Source organism: Salvelinus fontinalis, chromosome 26, assembly GCF_029448725.1.
Source record: "Salvelinus fontinalis isolate EN_2023a chromosome 26, ASM2944872v1, whole genome shotgun sequence".
Classification (NCBI taxonomy): Eukaryota; Metazoa; Chordata; class Actinopteri; order Salmoniformes; family Salmonidae; genus Salvelinus; species Salvelinus fontinalis.
Window position 1 is genome coordinate 19,952,033 of NC_074690.1, and position 21,516 is coordinate 19,973,548.

The 21,516-nt window shown below is 43.3% G+C and overlaps 3 protein-coding genes across 6 annotated transcripts in view; 2 read left to right on the top strand and 1 right to left on the bottom strand.

Annotated features, from left to right (window-relative positions):
• Nucleotides 1–8,491, top strand: part of LOC129823860 (cAMP-specific 3',5'-cyclic phosphodiesterase 4D-like) — an 86,400-nt gene extending 77,909 nt beyond the window's left edge. For all 4 annotated transcript variants that reach the window (XM_055882905.1, XM_055882904.1, XM_055882906.1 and 1 more), the window contains one exon: nt 242–8,491. In XM_055882905.1, coding sequence (XP_055738880.1) covers nt 242–778 — 537 coding nt within the window. In that variant the 3' untranslated portion in view covers nt 779–8,491. The remainder of the gene's footprint in view (nt 1–241) is intronic.
• Nucleotides 8,492–9,035: 544 nt separating this feature from the next.
• On the top strand, nt 9,036–17,118 carry LOC129823863 (ras-related protein Rab-3A-like). The gene is made up of 5 exons (XM_055882909.1): nt 9,036–9,141; nt 10,984–11,208; nt 13,698–13,816; nt 14,062–14,186; nt 14,773–17,118. The coding sequence occupies exons 2-5, from the start codon at nt 10,984–10,986 to the stop codon at nt 14,961–14,963; spliced, it is 660 nt and encodes a 219-aa protein (XP_055738884.1). The 5' UTR covers nt 9,036–9,141; the 3' UTR covers nt 14,964–17,118.
• A 148-nt stretch (nt 17,119–17,266) lies between these two features.
• LOC129823862 (transcription factor JunD-like) lies at nt 17,267–19,265 on the bottom strand. Its single transcript, XM_055882908.1, has one exon. The coding sequence runs from the start codon at nt 18,996–18,998 to the stop codon at nt 18,093–18,095; it is 906 nt and encodes a 301-aa protein (XP_055738883.1). The 5' UTR covers nt 18,999–19,265; the 3' UTR covers nt 17,267–18,092.
• Between the last annotated feature and the right edge of the window lie 2,251 nt (nt 19,266–21,516).

The following is a 21,516-nucleotide window of genomic DNA, read 5'->3' on the forward strand; positions in this document are numbered from 1 at the left end:
AGAGACACACACACACAATTACAATTATAATTAGGTATATTCTTACATTTGTCCTATTTCACACATGTACAAGCGTGCATTGAACACGTGTGAATTGGAAATGTGTTTTTTGCATATCCCACTCCCCCTGAGACAGGCCACACCGACAGATTCTTCACCTGCTCTACACACACACAGTCTGGGCTAAAAAGTCTGCCTCTTTTACTAATATGCCAATGACTATAATCATTTTCCTCTACAGGTGGGCTTCATAGACTACATCGTCCACCCTCTGTGGGAGACGTGGGCAGACCTGGTCCACCCTGATGCCCAGGACATCCTAGACACGCTGGAGGACAATCGTGAGTGGTACCAGAGTATGATCCCCCACAGCCCCTCGCCCACACCCGAGGCCCAGGACAAGATGGGCCTGCCTGGGGGAGCCATGGGAGCCGGAGGGGGTGGAGGTGGATCCTCCACAGGAGATAAGTTCCAGTTTGAGCTGACCCTAGAGGAGGAGGAGGGCGAGTCCGACTCAGAGAGCCCTCCGGCAGAGGAGGAGGGGTACAGTAGCACTGGGATGGAGCCTTCTAGGACTGACCCGGACAGCAGGCTCCATTCCGTGTCTGCCACTGCTCACCCACACACGCAAGTACTCTCCAAAATGGCTACCTCTGTCCTCAATCTTGGTGGCAGGACTTTGTCCACAGACTCTGACCCAGAAAGGGAGGCCACCGAAGACAGAGAACATGACCAAGAAGGTAACGCCGGTGTGAGGCGCTTCAGGCTAGGTACATAACATCAGTGCAATTTTCTTTTTTTCTTCTTTTTTTAATTTTAATTTCTGCACCTCCCCCCTGACCCCTTCAACCCCCATCTCTGGCTTCCTTGGATTGAATGGCAGGACAAAGCTGGGGTAAAGAACGTAGAGGGGGTGCGTTCAGGAAGTCTGCACTTACACAGCAGTCACCTCGTACTGGAGAAAGGAGAGCCCCACTGTTCCTTCTTTGGTTGCAGAGAACAGGAAACTGTGTTTTTGAGCTGGTCTTTTGTGTTTTACCGATACGTCTCTAAGTTGGACCTGTCGCCATATTCAGTTTATGTTTCTCAGAAACACTGAGAAAACCAACCTTCCTGTTTTGCAAGTCAAGCCAAGGTCTACGACAAAAGAGCAAGGAATTTTGTGGAACACGTCTTCCTTTTGACTACTTATGACCGCTAGAAACAATTGACGAAGCGACGAACTTAGTAACAACAAACACCACAAAGGCTTTTGAGACGTTATGCCAAACAGATTAATAAACATGGACTTGGCCAATGGCAACATTTGCCTGCCTTTTCAACTGTTGGTAATTTTGTCTTTAATTTAAGTCCTTTTAAACTAGTGCAGAAAGTGGTTTAAACCGGTAAACTGCAGACTTACCAAATATGTACTACAAAGGACAAAGTACAGAGCAGAACGTCAGATTTGAGGAGGAGATTGTTTCAATGTAGCACAATACTTTTTGTGTACCTTGTTGTAACAGCTAGGGGTCTCTCTCATCAGCCACACTCTTAACAACTGGTTTAGGGTCAGTTCTTCCTCCCACAGTCCTAACCTGAACTGTTATGTGTAAACCAACAAAACCAACCTTGAGCCAGTCGTTATAGGGGCATATAAGTAACCCAAAGCTATGCGGTGTGCACCTGGCACCTCCCAGTGTTGAATATCGGAATTAAAGTCTGAACGTGTACTGCAATTCAAGGCATTCAAAATGCCCATACCTACAGCAAATTGACTATAGGTATGTTAAGTGGATTGGTTTTAGCTGTGTTGCTGTTGTAGGCAGGGGTATCCAAAACAAGCACTTCAGTTAAGATTCACCACTTGTCTGTATGATTTTATTTTATTTCGTTTTTTTTCTATTTGAAGTCCCTCAAAGTGTATACATACTGCTTTATACTGTAATTGTGTGTATCCTTAACCTTTTTATGGCATCAGTTTGCCTCCACTTTTAGCACTTTACAATTTTACTCACAGCCAATCCCCATCCTGCTTGGAAGGGCTTGAGCCAATCCATAAACACATTGGAGGCAGGTGACTGAGAATTTTTGTTTGCCACTGGCAACATGGTAGCCAGCACTTACATACCCTAGCACATTAGGATAACTAGTTGCTTTGAGGGAACCTGGACAAAGTTAAGTTAACTGTTTGACAGTACAGTAGGGCTGTGGGACATTTTTTACATTTACATTTTAGTCATTTAACAGATGCTTTATCCAGAGCAACTTATGACTTGAGTGCATGCATTTTCATACTGGTCCCCGTGGGAATCGAACCCACAACCCTGGCGTTGCAAGTGCCATACTCTACCAAATGAGTCAAACTGTACAATGTCCTTTCAAGTCTATTATTGTTGTTACAGTAAAGGTCTCAAGTTTCCTACTTACTTCAGGTACCATCATCTGGTCACACTGTCAACCAGTTGAACTAGTAAAAAAAAGATACATTGGTAGCGTTTACATATGTTATCACAGTTTGTGAAGCGCATGGTGTAATATTTGCCAAACGATTTCAGAAATGTATGAAAGATGTGCCGCTCAAGGCAATTGTAACTGTAAAAAAAAAGAAAAAAAAAAAAGACCGTTGGCCATAGGCCAGTTTTCTGTGCTGAAATTTTCACACCCTTTTCCTTTTGTCATTGGTCAATATTCTGCTCTTCACAGGGACATGACCAATGACAGTACAAGTGCCAAGCAAGCATGACACAACTCGAACTGTAATTTCCATTTTGCCCCTGGCTAATTTCCATCAATGACTAATGTTGATCATGTCGCCCTCCCTGTGTACCCTTTCTGCCCCATAGGTTTTCTGTTTTAGAACAATAATCCACTGATAACTGCACCTTTCTGAATGTTTGAATGTTTGAACATTTAGATTAATTGAATTTGTAAAGAAACCAAAGCACTTTGTATAGTAATTTTTACAGGACTGTGCTTAAAGTACAGTCGAGTGTGATGTAACTCTGTTGACTAATCCACATTAGTATTCCGTATTCTGGTATTATGTGGCTTGATTATTACAATTGATGCATAGCACAGGCTGGACCACTGAAGCTAAATTGGGGGACTTGTGCTATGGAATTAAAACTTTTTTGTAACTATAATAGGTTTTGATAAAGATGCATGACATTGGCTGCAAGATTCATAAGGAAAGTATTCAAGTATCTAAAATAAGCTCATCTGTGAACGAAAGAGAAACTTTTGAACCTACACCGTGGAGTATATTGATGTTGTGTTTTTATGAAAGATCCAGAAATGTGACTTTCTGGAGCCTTATATTTGCGTAAATTTTCTTTCCTCATAGATTGTATACTCGATATGGTGGGGAGACACCAGTGCTATGCACACAGTAGTTAAGGAGCACAAACAGTTCAGAACTCAAGCAAGCCTTTCTGTCTTTCTCAGCTTTCATGAAAAATGTCTTCACCAGCCATTGTTATGACAGTATTTTCACGAGGATTCAGTTATGCTCTCTGTCTACCATTGATTGTTTTGTATATTTTCCTCACAATGCTTTGTGTACAGTTTATTTATTATTTCTATATCTGTACGAAAATGAAGAACTATAGACTTTGTTGGAGGCTAAGTATTTATTTGTAGCTACCTTCCGAGCTTTGGGAGAAAAAAAATGGGACAGATTTCAACTACAGTGCTCAACCATGGAGGCCGTTGGGAGGAGCTATAGAAGGACGGGCTCATTGTAATGGCTGGAATGGAATTAATGGAACGGAGTAAAACATGTGGTTTCCATATGTTTGATGTGTTTAATACCGTTTCATTTATTCCATTCCAGCCATTACAATGAGACGTCCTCCCATAGATCTTGCCACCAGCCTCCTCTGGCACACAACCAAATGTTTTAGTTTCCTTATGTCTGCCATAAAAGAAAGCAAAAATAATCCAACTTTCCGGTTTCCTTTCAGTCGGTCACTCGGTATAACAGACTATGTAGGGTCAACGACCAATCCTATTCACCTGAAGCAAATTGAAATCACTCCCAACGGGCCAATGGATGCCGAGCCTGCCCTCGGATGCTCCGCCTTCCTGACTATAATACCGGGGCTCGCATTTCCTACATTTTTGCGTTTGCTAAAAGTTAACAACTTTCTGCTCTGCTTGTGTAGCTAATACTTCCTTGCTTAGGTAGGATTTGTGTTTGCTTAACACCCACTACTTTCTGCTCTGCTTGTGTAGCTAGTGCTCTGTTGCTTGAGTAAGATGGCCAGTGGTAGGAAGAAGTTCAAAAAGGCTAACCAGTCGAGTTTGAACCTCCGACCATGACCAAGAGTGCTATCCTGCTTGCTTGGGGTGGAAACACACTCAGGACTCCTTGGCTCGGGCCAGTTGGCGTGACCATTGTCTCCGGCTGGGTTCAATCTCTATTGGGCGTAGGGCTTACTTTGTGAGGATGATTGAGGCTGCTGGCGAAGGTTCTTCCAGTGAAAATGAGGGTTTGGGAATGGGGTTGTTTGAGGCCGGCGTAGGGCCGCAGCGGGGGTCTGAGTTGATAGGGGTGTAATCCCAGCCGAGTGAGGCTCATTCTGGTGTCTCTGGCAGTTTTCAGAGTCTGGATTCCAAGGCTGATATACTATCCCTGGTTGGCTCTGGAGGGTTTTCAGTGTCAATCAGTTGACATCAGTCCGGGGAGGCCTGAAGCCCCGGCTTTGGATTTGGTGGGGGAGAGTGAACCATTAGTGGTTAATGCGCCTTTGTTGGAGCTGTGTCGTAGGGCGGCAGATCACCTAGGGGTGGATTGTCCTTCTCCCCTGCAGAGGAGTTCCTCCAGGTTAGCTCCCGTCCCTGCAGCAGTGATGAGTGATGAGCTAAAGACAACCTGCGATTCCCCTCATTCAGCCAGGCTGGTGCTACCAGGTTATCTCGAGTTCATTAATAGAGGGTATGGAGGAGACAGGGCTCGTTTGCACACCACCAATGGATAGAAAGCTGGCGAGTTACTTAACTTCAGAGACTAACAAGGGGGAAAATTCTAGCATGGTGCTTCCGAATAAACAGTGCTGATCCTCGGCGGATCAGCTGGACAAAGTTATGTCTGTCCCACTGTACTATCCTGGCTGTGGGGGAAAGTATGGGGGCAATGGTGATGGCTCAGTGCCACCTCTGGTTTATGTTGTCCCGGATTCCTGAGAGGGACAGGCGGATGTATTTGGATGAGACAGTTTAGTCAAAAAGGTTGTTTTGCTCGGCTATGGAGTCCTTACAGGCCAGTTTCGAGGAGAAACAAAAGCAGGACGTAGCTCTATGGGTCCTTTTCCAACTAAAATTTGGAAAATCACCTTTGCTGTGGCGGCTCTGCAGTTCCGAGGTGTGAAGGAAAGGGTGCAGGCCAAAGGCGGGTTGCCGCCTTGGTGCTTCTGTGCAGCGGCGGACGTCTTGGCACAGACGGCGTGCTGGTTTGAAGGAACACAGGGTGCAAGCAGATTCTTCTGTAACGCTGGGGAAGAAGCAGACCTCTCAACCCTAGCTGGAGGCCGGGAGAGGGGGCGTGCTCTAGAGGGGGCGCGCTCTTTCCCAAGCATTTACTGTGGCAACAGTGCTCCCAAGTGGTTTGGTCAATAAGGGGTTCGGTCAATACTGGTTGCCGAAGTCCCCGAATCCGGTGTGGGCATAAACACAGTTCCTTCCTCCCATTCAGACACACGGTTGTCAAAAGTGGTGGAAATGAAAAACAAGTATACATTTTTTTTAAATAAATTAACCTTAATTATCCTAGGAGATAATGTGGTGCTCCACACTGCCACGCTTGTTTCCCATATGGTGTTCATAATGAATCACAAGAGAAGTTGTTGACTCCGGCTCAGCGCATTCAGTTTCTGGCTGGGGCCCTCGGTGCCTTTTCGCTTGTGCCTGTGGTTATTGGGTCTAATGGCCTCTATGGTGGCTGTGGTGCCTCTGGGACGTCTGTTGATGCTTCTATTTCAGCGCTCGGTGACTGCTAGTGTCTGAACACATCTCGCCACTGCCATTGGTTGCTTAGGGTTTCCCCGTCGTTGCTATCAATGAGGTGTTTCCTTCCGATGTTTTAGGGCCAGCGTGTGTTGGTAAGGTCTGACAAAAGGGCGATGGTGGCGTACATCAACAGGCAGGGGGGGCGAGGTCTCTCTTTTGCCTAAACCTGGCACGTTATCTCCTCGTTTGGAGCAGTGCGAATTTCCTGCCGCTCAGGGCAAAGTATCTTCCCGAATCTCTCCACGTGGGTGCAGATCTACTTTTCAGGGGTGGTCCTATCTTTAAGGAGTGGAGACTGCACCCCTCAGTGATCACCCAGATATGGGACCGGTTTGGCAGGGCCAACGTAAAGCTTTACACATTGCGAGAAAACACGCATTGTCGACTTCTTCTCAATGAGAGATCTGGGCACTTTGTTGTGAGCGGATGCTTGGCATATCAGTGACCTCGGACCCTGCTCTATGCGTTCCTCCGGTGGACCTGATTCAGGCCACTGTGGAGAGGGTCCGTCAGGAAGGTCTGTTGTTGATTCTGGTGGCTCCCCGTTGGCCCAGACAACCCTGATTCCCGGAGATCCTCTGCATGTTAGGCAGGGACCCTGTTAAAGGAGTTTCTGATGTTCTTGCAAGAGCTTTTTGAGCAGGGCCTTTCTTTTTCCATATTAAGTTTATGTAGGGACCCGTGGAGGGGTTCCGTGTCGTCAGGATCTATTGTCTATTGACACCCAAGGCCGTAGATATGGCTCTGCAGGTTTGGCCCCTGAAAGGTTGAATTTGATGACAAGGGGTTTATCCTCAAACGTGATTATGACTATACAGTTGGGCGTGTGCACCCTCTACGAGAGGGTTGTATATGAGTGGCACGTGTTTGAGGTTTGGTGTCAGGTTAAAGGAGTTTATGATGTTCTTGCAAGAGCTTTTTGAGTAGAGCCTTTCTTTTTCCATATTTAAGTGTATATGCCAGCCATCTCAGCGTGTCATGTAGGGATTGACGGCTCTACCCAGGGGTCCTATCCACTGGTGGTGCGGTTCCACATTGAGTGAGCCTCCGTTGGAACAACTGGAGTCTGTAGACCTGAAGGTCCTTTTCTACAAGACCGCACTGCTAATGGCCTTGGCGTCAGCCAAGCATGTTGGGGATATCCACATGCTATTAGTACACCTCTGCGACTCCAAAGTGTCACAGCAGGTGCCCTGTTGTTTTGGACTTGCGGTTCCTTGTGTGAGTTCTGGCATTCCAGACTCCTTGGGTCTCTGTGTGAGACTTTTTTAAACCGCGAGGGCATAGCTGCAGGAAGTAGTGGTGCTAAGGTTGCTGCAGCACCCCCTGAAAAATCTGAATAGTAAGATGTATTTTTTTTTATCTTCACAAAGACACACTGGGCCTTTACTAATCCTGTATTAGCTGACTGATATAGCAATCTGTAGGGTCGACCAAAAAATTATAATTATGCAGCCCCCTCCCCCGTCGGTGACAGAATAGCAGCACCCCCAAACATGTTTCCTGCAGCTAAGCGCAAGTGTCTATGGACTTGGGCCAATGTTAGGCAGCGTTTTGTCCGGGTTACCACAGTTTCCCTGTGGGTTTGAGCCTTGGGCTGCCGTGGCAACGCGCGGGCTGCCTTGGTTCATTGTGCGTGTGCGCTTTACCAAGTCACGACAGGTGTTCTGTTGTTTTGTACTTGCGGTTCCTTGTACAAGTTCTGACATGTCAGGCTCACAAGGTAAGTATTGTTCTTGGAACTGTGGAGTCTATGGACTTGTGCTGCAGTGGCAGCGTGTCAGTGTGCATTGCCAAGTTGCAGCAGGTTCTAGGTCCCTATATGGGCTTCTGACAGTTCATAATTCTTGGGTAAGTATCAGAGAAAAAGGTGACTTCTGTAAACCCATTTTGGAGCCGGTGGAACCTGTGTGTGTGCTTGGGCTGTTGTTTGGTACCCTCTGAGCCGGCTTGGAGCATGATTGAAAGTACCCATAGTGTGTTATACCGAGTGACCGACTGAAAGGGAATGTACAGTTATGAATATAACTACTGTTCCCTAAAGGAGGGAATGAGGTATAACATATTTTGACCCCACGCCATCAGGGGGTTTGGGCTCGCTGAAGAGCAGTACTGAATTTAGGAAATGTATGCGAGCCCTCATATTATAGCCAGGGAGGCGGGGCTTCTGAGGGCGGGCTCTGCATTAATTGGCCCGTTGGGTTTGATTTCAGTTTGCTTCAGGTGAACAGGATTGGTTGATCCCCTATAATATTTTATACCTTGTTCCCTCCTTCAGGGAACAGTAGTTATCTTCATAACTGTACGTTTTCTAGATAGCATCAGTAGAGTAGGAGATTCCTCCTCGTTTCAGGCACATTGTTCCTATGTTTTTCTCCAGACCAGAACTATTCAGTCTGCAGTCTCGACAATCCAAACACAACTGTTTACTATGGGTTTCAACGCTGTTACTGTAACTGTACGCCTGTCCACCTTGCCAATAAAGAAGTCTTCATGCTTTTGACATCATGGATGCTTATTGGGAATAGCGTTGACCATGGAATGCTGCAATGATATGCATGTTTTTTTCAACACAAATCAGATGATATATGGTTATCTGAACGTATTTCAATAAGACAGGGTGGCAGCGTGGCCGAGTGGTAAGAGCGTCAGACTAATAACTGGAAGGTTGCAAGATCGAATCCCCGAGCTGACAAGGTACAACTCTGTCATTCTGCCCCTGAAGAAGAGGCACTGTTTGGCCGTCATTGAAAACCAGAATTTGTTCTTAACTGACTTGCCTAGTTAAATAAAGGTAAAAAATAAGACAATCATTCTAAAACATACTTATTCTAAATACAGTCATACTAGCAAAGTAACATGCAACTTGTTTTTTTATGAATCATGAGAAAATGATTGTACAGTTTGATGACAATCGATTTTTACCTTTATCCATAACTAGTCCCCTCAATAATGGATTACCTATCAGAGAGGGGTTGGGGGTGGGCCCTAGAACGCTCAGTCTCGATTGATTTAAAAGACTGTCAGTCATCCTCTAGCTCTACTCTGAGCCCGCCCCTTCGGTGACAGGCAATCAAGTGACGCCCAAGGTTTTGCAGGTGCAATACTGGGTACTGCTGCAATAGCGCTGCAGATAAAAACAGGCTTTTCACGGTAAGCCGCAAGCGGTATTATTTTGCGAGTCATGTAAAGAAATGATAGCACTAGAAAGGGTTAGATTATGTTTCCAGATGTAAATCAAGGAGTGAGAGGACCAATTTATTTGCGAAATAAGTTAGAGTAACCTTCATTTGACATATAGCGAGGCTGGAATGCTTCGCTAGCCTAGTATGCTAGCTAAGCCTAATTGCAGGGAGCCGTGTATTTTTATTGGGTGAACTGATGTTTATGCTGTCAATGCGGCTGTTTAAAATAATGTAGCGTAGGCTTTCTGCCATTACAACAGAAATCATATTGAATGACCAAGAGCAGCTGTTATATGGGAAATAAACATGTTTCGAAATGTTTTTCACCCCCATTGAATGGTGCGCGAGCCATTCGAGCCCACTAACAAGCTTGAGGAAAGCAGTAACAACTGGCTGACTAGCTAGATAGGCGTCAAACTAGCTAGATAGCTAGCTGAACAGTGGTGACCCAATGGAATGGTCTTAGCCTAATTGATCTCCCTGTGACCAAGACCGCTTACCCATGTAAATACAATTATCTACGTACATTCTATAGCAAATGTCAAGTCAAACCGCCTGATGTAACTGCATGTCCCTGTCCATTCAATTATACTACATGCGCTAAAATCTATTTTCAAAACACCCAGCCATAGATGGGTTAGCCGATGCTTAGCCTAAGCCCTGCGGTTTCCGCCTTTATCTTGGTCAGGGTGCACATAGGCGATTTTACGGTCTGAAATGTCCAGGCAATGTAAGCAATGACTATCTACATTTATTTATAACAAAATGTTATTTTCATTACATTGCTTTACTATGCATGATATATAGATTATTACAGTATCGTTTATTCCTGTTTAAACCTTATACGCGCACTAGAATGTGCAGGAGCTGACTACAGCGCCACAGGACACATTAGATGTTTCCAAGACTCCCACCTCTCAAGATAGTATTATGGAAATATTATGGAGGTCAATCAGTTTTGATCCTGTACTTTAGTGGATACATTTATTTGAAAGCAGGCGAGGCTTGTCCTCACCACCGTTAAGATCAATCAAAGATGCCTGTAGTATCAAATGACTGAAAGAGATCTGGGAGGAGTCCAAATGTTCAGTGTCAAAATCACGTTGTTATTATGGTATTACTCAATGAAATCTAGTTGCAAGGATACACAATGACATTCAAGCCATCAAAATCACACTGGATATGGGTCCTTAATACTGTAATAGGCCATACAATCAAAGCATACGCCTTTTTCAAAATTCAACTATTTTGGTTTTAATTCAATATGTTGTACCATATCATTCCACAAAAATATATTGCTTTAGGCTTTTTTTAAAACATCCTTCTCTTTAGTTGATGAAATACATTTGAAGGGTGTGACTGAAATCTCAAGTCAATCATTTACTAAAAGGCTTTACGGCTCATTGAAAATAGTCACCATCAATCAGTATGATTTGACGCACTGCCGTTTTTATTGATAGTTGTCTGTCCCTTTCCCAGAGAGGTGTTAGATTATAATCTAATTCTATTGACCACTGCCGTTGGAAGCGTTTAGAAAAATGTCTCCATAGTTATTGGTTTGATGTCAAAACATGCTAGCGAAAGTAGATGTTGGATATGGGTGAGTAAATATCATTTGGTAGGTCTACTTACATGCCCAATTCCTCAGACCGTTACCAAAGAGGTGCTTATGGATTTCTCTGAAAAACGATCCTCTGATTGTTGACAAAGCAAATGGATAAATCTGCCATTTTGACAGAATATAAAAAATATATTTTAAATGGGCAACAAAAGCATTAATTCAACTTGTCGTCATTCTATCCTTCCAAAGATGGCTTCTGCAACAGCCACTTATGGACAGAAGGAGTCCTCAGACCAGAACTTTGACTACATGTTCAAGATCCTGATCATTGGCAACAGCAGTGTGGGTAAGACCTCCTTCCTGTTTCGCTACGCAGATGACTCATTCACGCCGGCCTTCGTCAGCACGGTGGGCATCGACTTCAAGGTAAAGACCATCTACAGAAACGACAAGAGGATCAAGCTGCAGATCTGGGTAAGACACTGACCTTAACTAATTATATTATTCTTCTGTTTAACACAAATTAGCTCATGTATGTTATTAGGGGTGTTCTTGCTTTAAAGGGATTGCTCCACCAAATTACACATTTACCTCATCTAACGGATATATAGTCGGCTAGTTTGGATGAAGAACAGACATTGACAGATTCAACCATTGCGGTATCTAATCCCCAACCCTGGTCCTGAAGAGCTACTGTACAAGGTGTGCAAGCTTTTGTTTCAACCAAGCACTTAACACACCTAATCCAACAAATAAACTGCTCAACAAGAGCATGATCGGGTGTATTAGAGTTGGACTGGAACAAAAACATACGTAACGTGTAGTGTTCCAGGACCAGGGTTGGTGAATACTATTTTACCTTGTGAAGTATGAATGAGCACAAAGGTCTTGGCAAGTAGGCTAGTTCTCTTAAGTTTGTTGGCTATAAAATAATGAGGGGGACAACTGCATGGGAAATATCCCATGACAGTAGGCTAGACTTGAAAGTTACGCTTTTATTTTAGAGGGTGTGTTTGTTTAGGATTTTGGCTAGTCAGACCCCTATACTTTCCTGCATGACAGCGGAGGGGGCAGAGAGGAGCAGTATTGGTACACTAGCAGGAGGTTTGTGTCTCCAGTCTCTCTCTCTGTCTGTGGCTCCTGTAAGAAATATGTTTACCGTAATTTCCGGACTATAAGCCGCTACTTTTTTCCCACGCTATGAACCTTGCGCTTTATACAATGACGCGGCTAATTTATGGATTTTTCCCGCTTTCACAAATTCATGCCGCCAAAAAACTGAGCACCGTCACATAATGTGACGTAAATCGAGCGCGCTCAAACTTTCCATCATTCTGATTACGGTAGTCATTTTGTCACCCTCATCATGGCAAAGACACGGAGAAATGCATATGATGCAGCTTTCAATTTGAAGGCGATCGATCTGGCTGTTGGAAAAGGAAATAGTGCTGCTGCATGGGAGCCTTAATGAGTCGAGGATAAGACGTTGGAAACAGCAGCGTGAGAAACTGACTTAGTGCAAAAAGACAACAAAAGTTTTCAGAGGAAAGAAAAGCAGATGGCCCGAACTAGAAAATGAGGCTTGGATGAGTTTGCCTCCGGATGAAAGTGAGGAGAGCGCAATGAAAACGATCCAACATCGGATGAAGAAATTCTGAGGCTATTCAACTCCGACACCAAAGGAGATGACTTCAGTGGTTTCAGTGCACAGGAGGAAGATAGTGACCAAGGACTTTCTTGGTAGGCTATTGTTTACTGCTATTTAAAAAAAAAAAAGTTACAAGCCTGTTTCGTTAAAGCCTATTTATTTTTGTTACAAGCCGTGTTTCGTTAAAGCCTATTTATTTTTGTTACAAGCCGTGTTTCGTTTAAAGGCTGTGTAAAGTTCATTTGTTTCAATGTACCGGTAGGCACCTGCGGCTTATAGACACGTGCGGCTTATTTATGTACAAAATAAAAAAAATAATTAAATTCAGTGGGTGCGGCTTATTTTCAGGTGCGCTTAATAGTCCAGCAATTACGGTAGTTCTGAAGAAGATTGGTTGTGACACTACGTGCGTCATGGTGGGTCATCTGTATCCACCCCTTTTAGCAGAGTAGACCTCGCTATGGAACAGCGCACACAGCTCAAATCTAGGGTGCTACCTTCATACACAAGAAGGATATTCTTATTATAAGGATTATGATTACTGTATCTTGAAAAATGTAATTTGAGGATTTGATGACACATGCTCACCTAGATCTACATGTTTTTCTTGAAATTTGAACGGTTTTCTCAGTTGCTAGATGCGCCTCACATTTTATTAATGTGAGCAAATCCCCTCTTCCAAGATATTATCTTGATTTATATCCTGCTTGACATGTATGGAATAAATCAAGATTATATGCTGTCAGTGTGGGTTTATTCTATTCGTATGATCCTGTGAACATGATCATGTCTCGACGTTATAAGATCGCTGAAGCCAAAAAACAAACATGTATGCTGATAAATGTCTAGTTTTCCTAAATCAACCTTGATTAATTTTCTAAAGTGTCTATCGTTGCTGTCTCTCCTATGTGCAGCATCATTATGGCCTGGTGGTGCCCATAAAACCTGCTTAAACACATCAGAAAATGGCTTTGAGGGCTATTGCATCTATCTGTGTTATGTTACTGGAGTATCTATCGCACTGCCATCTCACTGCTTGTTTAAAACAGAATCTTACACTGATATACTGCATGTGCTGGCTCAAAATTGATACTATAACTACACTTCTGACATCATACGGAATATTAAAGTTAGTATCTTTTTTTTTAAATCCACAACTACATTGTTCTATGCGGCTACAATTTTTAAAGATGGGAGGTTAAACTTAGTGCATTATTTTATGTGGTAGTACATTATAGGGCTATTTTTGTGCCTGAGTATACGTGTGTGTATGATATAATGACTGATTGTGTGATATAACGTGTGCTTCTCTCAGGACACTGCCGGCCAGGAGCGGTACAGGACCATCACCACAGCCTACTACAGAGGAGCCATGGGCTTCCTGCTCATGTATGACATAACCAACGAGGACTCTTTCAATGCCGTGCAGGACTGGTACGGGACCACTGGGAAATAGCGTGTGTATGTGTGTGTACAACGACTGTATGTTTGTATTGTGTTTATGTTCTAGAAAAGTTAAATAAATAATTTGATGACTGGGTGAAAAATGACAGCACCAATCAAGCGTCAGTTGCTTTGCCTGCTTGAATGAGGGTCCATGCACGCAACTAAACATGTTCGGTATCTGGGAAGTTATGATAGGATCCTTAATATAACTCAGTTTTTAATGTGTGTGTCAGGTCCACCCAGATTAAGACGTACTCATGGGACAACGCCCAGGTCCTGCTGGTGGGAAACAAGTGTGACATGGAGGATGAGAGGGTGGTGGCAGCAGACCGGGGCAGGCAGCTCTCTGACCAACTGGGTGAGTTGGAACACTGGACTTAATTACCCAGTAATATAACAACAACAAGTTATCAGTTTCCTTTCACTACAAAATTAGTTTTATGTTCCTAACCTGCAGTAGTCTCTAAAAGCCGACCGTATGCAATGGGGACTAGGCTCTTGTTTGACAACTCGACCAACAAATCTTGAGGCAGACATGCCAGAATGTGGCAAATTTTGCAGGCAAAACCATTGCAGTTGTTTAGTGACTGTAGTTGATGTAAACTAGCCATTTGTGAAATGCACTCTAAAAATAACCTCTGATCTCAATCTTGCTAGCTACTATTTTGTATTTTATTTAAGCAAATAAAGTAGCGATGTAGTTCATCTATGTCAAAGAGTCTATCATTGAAAACAGATCCTAGTCGCTGTTTCCTAAGGTCGGGTTTTCAAGGCTAAATCTGCAGTTACTGTGTACAGTAGAGTAATGACATTCCAGTAGTTCTGGGGCAACAATATATGAACAAATTAATGACAAGTGTTGATGATTACAACAAGTACACATCACTCGTTAGATTTGAACGTCTCTTAATTAATCAGACATCTGTCTTTCCTCTCCTCTGCAGGCTTTGAGTACTTTGAGTGCAGTGCCAAGGACAACATCAACGTGAAGCAAACGTTTGAGCGGCTGGTGGACATCATCTGTGAGAAGATGTCGGAGAGCCTGGACAACGCCGACCCCGCCGTCACAGGGGCCAAACAGGGGCCCCAGCTCACCGAGCAGCCCGAACGCCCCCACCAGGACTGTGCTTGCTAAACACACCATACACACACACACACCTGACCTCTCACACACCCCCTTCCTACAACCTCCTCAGCTGGTGGAAGAGGTCTGTGATGGGTTTGTGTTTGGATGGAAAAGCCGAAAAACTCCATTCTGTATTTCAGTCCCCTGTCTATCTATAGGTGTTCTTCTTTAAGTCCAAAGTTCACATTCCTCTGACTCCCCTTACTGCGGCCTCGAACCTGAAAGGATTTCATGGCTTTTTTCGAAGGGCCATATTGCTGATTATCTGTTTACTGTTGATAGCTTTACTGTTTTTTTTTATGACCCCGATTTGGCTGGTGACAGAACATATTAAGCCACCAAATCCATTGGCATGAGTGAGGTATGGTCCAAATTTGTGATAACAAAAATTGGATGAGATTGTGTTTTCAAACATTTCTGACCAAAATCCCATGCATATTGCTTATCAGTCATGGTCATTTTCTAATATTTTTTCAGTGCGGTATTTAAGAAAAAGAAAACGTGATGTGTTAAGTACTTGTCCCTGTTTTTATTATTATTATTGTATTTTTACTTTTGTTCATTTTTTCCCCCCTCGCAAACCTTGATAGACAGAATATTGATTGATGGAGAAAGATGTATAAGAGAAGAGTATAATGAATATGCATTTTAAAATGTGAAAATATATAAACAAATAGTAAACAATTACAATATTTATGTATACATATGTGCATTGTGAGGTGCATGTTTTATTTTTTCATGGAACTTCTGTAAGCTGTTGTGGGCCACGCCCCTCTGAATCAAACTGGTTTGTTTTGCTTTAAGAACATAGCATGTGTGGAGAACAGTTGAAAATTAAGCTTCTAATTTCTTGTCAGTGTATAACACTGCTTCTCTACAGCACAATTACCTCTTATTCATGTGTACAACACACACACAGAACGACACTGGGTACTGCACCCTTATACTAAATCACATTCCAATCACTTCCCGATGTCTGACAGTCAGTGTGGTTTGTTTTTTTATTTTGTGAGGACATTTATTTAATTTTTTTAAAGCATGTTCAGCATCATGTTTGTGATTTTTCTGTTTCAGTGTAGAGAGAATTGCTTGTTGGCATATACATGAGGAAAACATAACTAGCTAGAGCCAAACGAAATGCACTCAGGCACAAGACGACATTTTGTCACTTGTCACAGCCATCTATATTTACAGAGTATATTATTTATTTATTTATTAATGAATTAGGTTTTTCGCGGGCTGCACTATCACAGTTTAAAAAAGACGGTTATATCAGTATTGAAAAAAGATTGGTTCAAAACCAGGATGTCCTTTGGAATGAAAGTGTTGACATACTCCTGCCGGAGACACTTCCATTTTACTGTGTTCTCCTGATCATGTACGAGCTATTTCAATGGGAAATACTTATGTCCATGTTTTTAAACCAACCATGAAGCCGTTAGTGTGGGTGTAATAATGTATTCCTCCCAGAGCAATACTGTGTCAACTTCCAGTCTCCTGGTTCTCCTGGATGGAAAATATTAACAGCCAACAAACCTGCTTAAGGCCATGTCTTTAACAAATACTGTTTGCTTGAAGGATTTAGGCAGGGATCGTGCTATCTGGGATCCTTGGGACGTCCCTGCACTAAACTTTAGCTTAACCCGCACCCTAACCTTTTAACCATAACACTTACGTAACCATTTTAAATGTCAACTTCAATGTGGGGTAGGGATGTCCCAAGGATCCCACATAGCAAAGACCCTTTAGACAGCTTTGTTTAGTCTTTCCAAAAATGACACCCGCTAGGACAAGACTTATTAGAGATGAATAAAAGGCCTGTCATATTGTAGTAATGATAGAGAAGCATTTGGCATGTATGCCTACACTGTGGCAATTTTCAAAAAGGGAAAAAGTGTTTGAAGTAGGATCAGTACTTATCACGTCCTATTATTTATACTACATTGGTTAACATTAGTTTTGTTGATTGTGTTTTGCTACAGTTGTAAACTTGCCTCTGACTTAGGTATCTGTTCAATTCAGCTAGCTTTCTCTTAGCTCTCCTCTGTCCTATCTTCCCCCTGTAAATAATGTTTCTTTCTTGGGTTTTAGTCATGTGAATTGTGCTGTAACACTAACTCCAGGTTTGCTAAAACAAGGAATTAATAAACAAAACATAAAAGCATTATGTGTGAAAAATGTGTGTTGGGTGTACTAAGTAGCCTCTTGGTCCAAACTGACAATGTTATTACCCTCATCAAGCTAAAAGGTGGCATAATAGTGTAGGACTCCCACTGCTACCTACCTCAAATACATTGAGAGATGCAGTTCAGTTCAAGCATTTTTTACCCCTTTTTATTTCAATGTAACAAAGCCTGTAATACAACAGGATAGAGAAAAAACAATAATATGCACCTATTCTACACTAATCCATCGCTGGTAGAGGCTATAATAAATAGCTGGCACAATGTGTAATAGGACAGGAACTGAAATAAAGTACAGTCGGTCCACAAAAATATTTGACAACAGAATAAACAATTCATAGAATTTAATAAAACAACTTTGAGAGGTAAAATCCCATTCAAAATGGCTACATAGGGCCAACAACGAAGGCTACATTCATGGATAGTGACAGATACACAGAGTTGCACAACATTAAATTACTGTAGCCAACACGAGCTTTCAAGACATGCACAATTCATATTTGCAGAAAATATAAAGACAGTATGCAAAATAAGACATGTTTTAGTAAATAAAATATACATTTGTCATTGGTAAATAAGTGCTTGTAAACAAGTAAGGCATTATATATTACACAGTGGATGACATGCACTCAATGACATCCTGGTGTTTAGGTGCACTCATTGAGATTGTCCAGTTTTCATGCAGATAATGCTATCCTTGTTGGCTATGTATTATTGTCCATTGGAGAGCTGATAGTGCATTTTCCTCTGAAGAGGGCAGCGAAATTAGTCTGTTAATAAAATTATAGCCACATTTTTAAAAGAGACCCATAGAGTTCCAGTTCTAATGGATTTTCAACAATGAGTTTGTATTCTATTAGAACAGGCAAATAGCCTACTGAGTTTCAGTTAGTCCATATCCCCAGAGGATAACGAACCCCATGGTGGTGGGTGCCTCATAGGCCTACACTATCCTCTAGTAAGCTTGATCTTGGTTTGGGAGAAGTTGACATCCATTACTGACATGGTTCATAACCTTTTGTTTCAACTGGGCCACTTGCTCTCTAAGCACACTGGCTGTGGAGGCCAGTTCAGTGTTCTGTGTCTTAAGGTTTTTGACCTTGTCTTCAAGACGGGATATTCTCTCCAGCTTTCTTTTGCGGCACTTGGACGCCGCTATTCTGTTGCGCAGCTTTTTCCTCTCTGCTTTGATGCGCTCCTGGTTGTCCATGTCAATAGGAGACAAAGGCGGGCTGTCTCCAAAGCACTGCATGTCGGGAACCGTCTGCGGCTCGTCCTTCAACGCCTGGAGTCGTGACAGCGCCGCCGCAGCCGCCTGTTGATGCGCGCTCATCAGATGAGAAGGTGGTGGTGGGAATGGAATTGTATCCGTGGAATAATTCACTGTGCTGCCCAGTGGGCTATTTCCATAGCCGTTCAACGTCGTGTACACTGGCAGATCTGACGGCAAGCCGATTGGGGCTGCGTTGGAGCCGATAAGGTCCAGTCTGTCCGGCGGTATGCACGTCCCCTCGCTCAGCTGGTTCTGCTTGTGAAGATCCTCAAGCGCCTTCACGAAGCCTTCGGCAAATTCCTGTTCGTCACTGGCTGACTTTGGGTAGAGGAACTGAGAGGTTGGGATCGTGGTAACCATTCCATTCGATTGGATAATCAATCGTTCAAGGTCCGGAGTCGCCAATTTCAAGAGTCCCAAGTCTGGGGAGTTCAGAATTCCCTCTGCGTCCCGGAGATTCGGTTTTAGAATCGAGCTTTGGTCATCCAGGTTTAGACTAATTTCTTTCTTCATCATGCTGTTGTAGGAATAGAGGCTTGAAATCCCTCGAGTATTCAACACATTACAAGGGTAGAGGGTTGTTTCCATTCTAACCCCTCACACGAGGGTATGTTGAGGTTTACGCATAAACTAAGGCGATTCAACCGTTAAACTCCGGCAATAAAACACACAGTTCAGGTTACAGTTTCCTGTATTTTTCCTATCTTCAAACTCTGGTTCCCCTTTACCTGTGCCCCTGAGGCTAAAACAATAGTCGTGGCTTGGCTTTTCCTGTTCTTCTCGCCCGTATGAACTATTTTCACAGATGGCACAACTGGTATGCGTACACCCAACCCTCTGCTTGTTTTTTACCCCTAAAAATTCCATTATGTCACTTTAGCGCGCTAAGATTGGCCCAAAATGACGTTTGTTTCCGGTCTGATTTAAATAAGGGGCCGAACCAGTCCATATTGCCATGGAGACTTTAGGTAAACTGCAAACAGTGCGGTGCATTGTGGTTTGATGTCATAAAATAGAACGCCCATCGTCGCCAAAAGAAACTGGGCGGGGAAGGAACTAGGGACGGGCACAGACGGTTTCTTCAGCTATCTTGACTAGTCCAGTCTTTAGAGGAACTTAGACAATGTTCCCACGCCAACTTGACAGCTGTATGTGAATGAACACACTATAAACTTTAATTTACCAGCCCCAAACGTGTGTGTCATTGTGTCAGTCTATTCTTCATTGCAAGTGATCTATTTTGGTTCCAATTCCAAACATTCTCACAGCTCTGTTCAGTTTAGGATATATGATGACAAAGAAGTAGACTAAGATACATTTGGGATACATTGTAGCAAGTCAAGGCACATAAAAACATGGGCTCAGGAATCATAGGTATGCAGTCAGTCACTAAATGGAAACATTTCACCTCATAAATTGCTGACATTAGTCGTTTAATTAATACTGTGTCTTCCGATCCAAACACATTTCTAATAGAGATTGCACAGCTTGGTGCAAATAAACTAAGAGGTGGTTTATTGGGGAAGTAATTACCGGTATGTTTTAACATAAATGAGGAAGGAGATACTGCAGAGGGATAAGGAAACCATGTTGTTTTTTTAGAAGCCAATGTTTGACAAAGAACTCAACTCAAAATTCTTAGAATGGTTAGTAGCCTATACACTGAGTACAAAACACCCATTCTTTCCATGACCTGATGAATTGAGGAAAGCTATGATCCCTTACTGGTGTCACTTGTTAAATCCACTTCAGTCAGTGTAGATGAAGGAGAGGAGACAGGATAAATAAGTATTTTTAGGCCTTGAGACAATTGAGATATGGATTGTGTATGTGTGCCATTCACAGGGTGATTTAAGTGCATTTGCATGGGGTATAGAGATTGGTGCCAGGTCCACCGGTTTGAGTGTGTCAAGAACTGCAACGCTGCTTGGTTTTCCAGTGTGTATCAAGAACGGTCCACCATCGAAAGAACATCCAGCCAGCTTGACACAGCTGTGAGTAGCATTGGAGTCAACATAGGCCAGCATCCCTGTGGAAAGCTTTTGACACCTTGTAGAATTGAGGATGTTCTGAGGGCCAAAGTGAGTGCAACTCAATATGGGGCGATTAGGCCTGGCTCGCAGTCGGCGTTCCAAATCATCCCAAAGGTGTTCGATGGGGTTGAGGCCAGGGCTCTGTGAATGCCAGTCAAGTTCTCGCTTTGTGCATGGGGGCATTGTCAGGCTGAAACAGGAAAGGTCCTTCCCCAAACTGTTGCCTCAAAGTTGGAAGCACAGAATCGTCCAGAACATCATTGTATGCTGTAGCGTTAAGATTGCCCTTCACATCTAGCCCGAACCATAAAAATCAACCCCAGACCATTATTCTTCCTCCACCAAACTTTATAGTTAGCACTTTGCATTTGGATAGGTAGCGTTCTCCTGGCATCCACCAAACACAGATTCGTCCATCATGCTGCCAGATGGTGAAGCGTGATTCATCATTCCAGAGATTGCGTTTCCACTGCTCCAGAGTCCAATGGCGGTGAGCTTTACACCACTCCAGCCGACTCTTGGTGATCTTAGGCTTGTGTGCAGCTATTCGGTCATGGAAACCCATTTCATGAAGCTCCCGACAAACAGTTATTGTGCTGATGTTGCTTCCAGAGGCAGTTTGGAACTCGGTAATAGGTGTTGCAACCGAGGAAAGATGATTTTTACGCGTTACGCGCTTCAGTACTCGGTGGTCCCGTTCTGTGAGCTTGTGTGGCCTACCACTTTGTGGCTGAGCCGTTGTTGCTCCTAGTCATTTCCACTTCATTATATCAGCACTTACAGTTAACCTGGGCAGCTCTAGCAGTGCAGAAATGTAATGAACTGACTTGTTGGAAAGGTGGCATCCTATGACCGTGCCACACCGAAAGTCACTGAGCTCTTCAGTAAGGCCATTTTACTGCCAATGTTTGTCTATGGAGATTGCATGGCTGTGTGCTCGATTTTATACAACTGTCAGCAACAGGTGTGGCTGAAATCGCCGAATCCACTAATTTGAAGAGGTGTCCAGGTGTCTGCCCAGAAATATCAGACATCTGCTGGTTAAGGCATGAGAGATCTACCACCTCGGAACA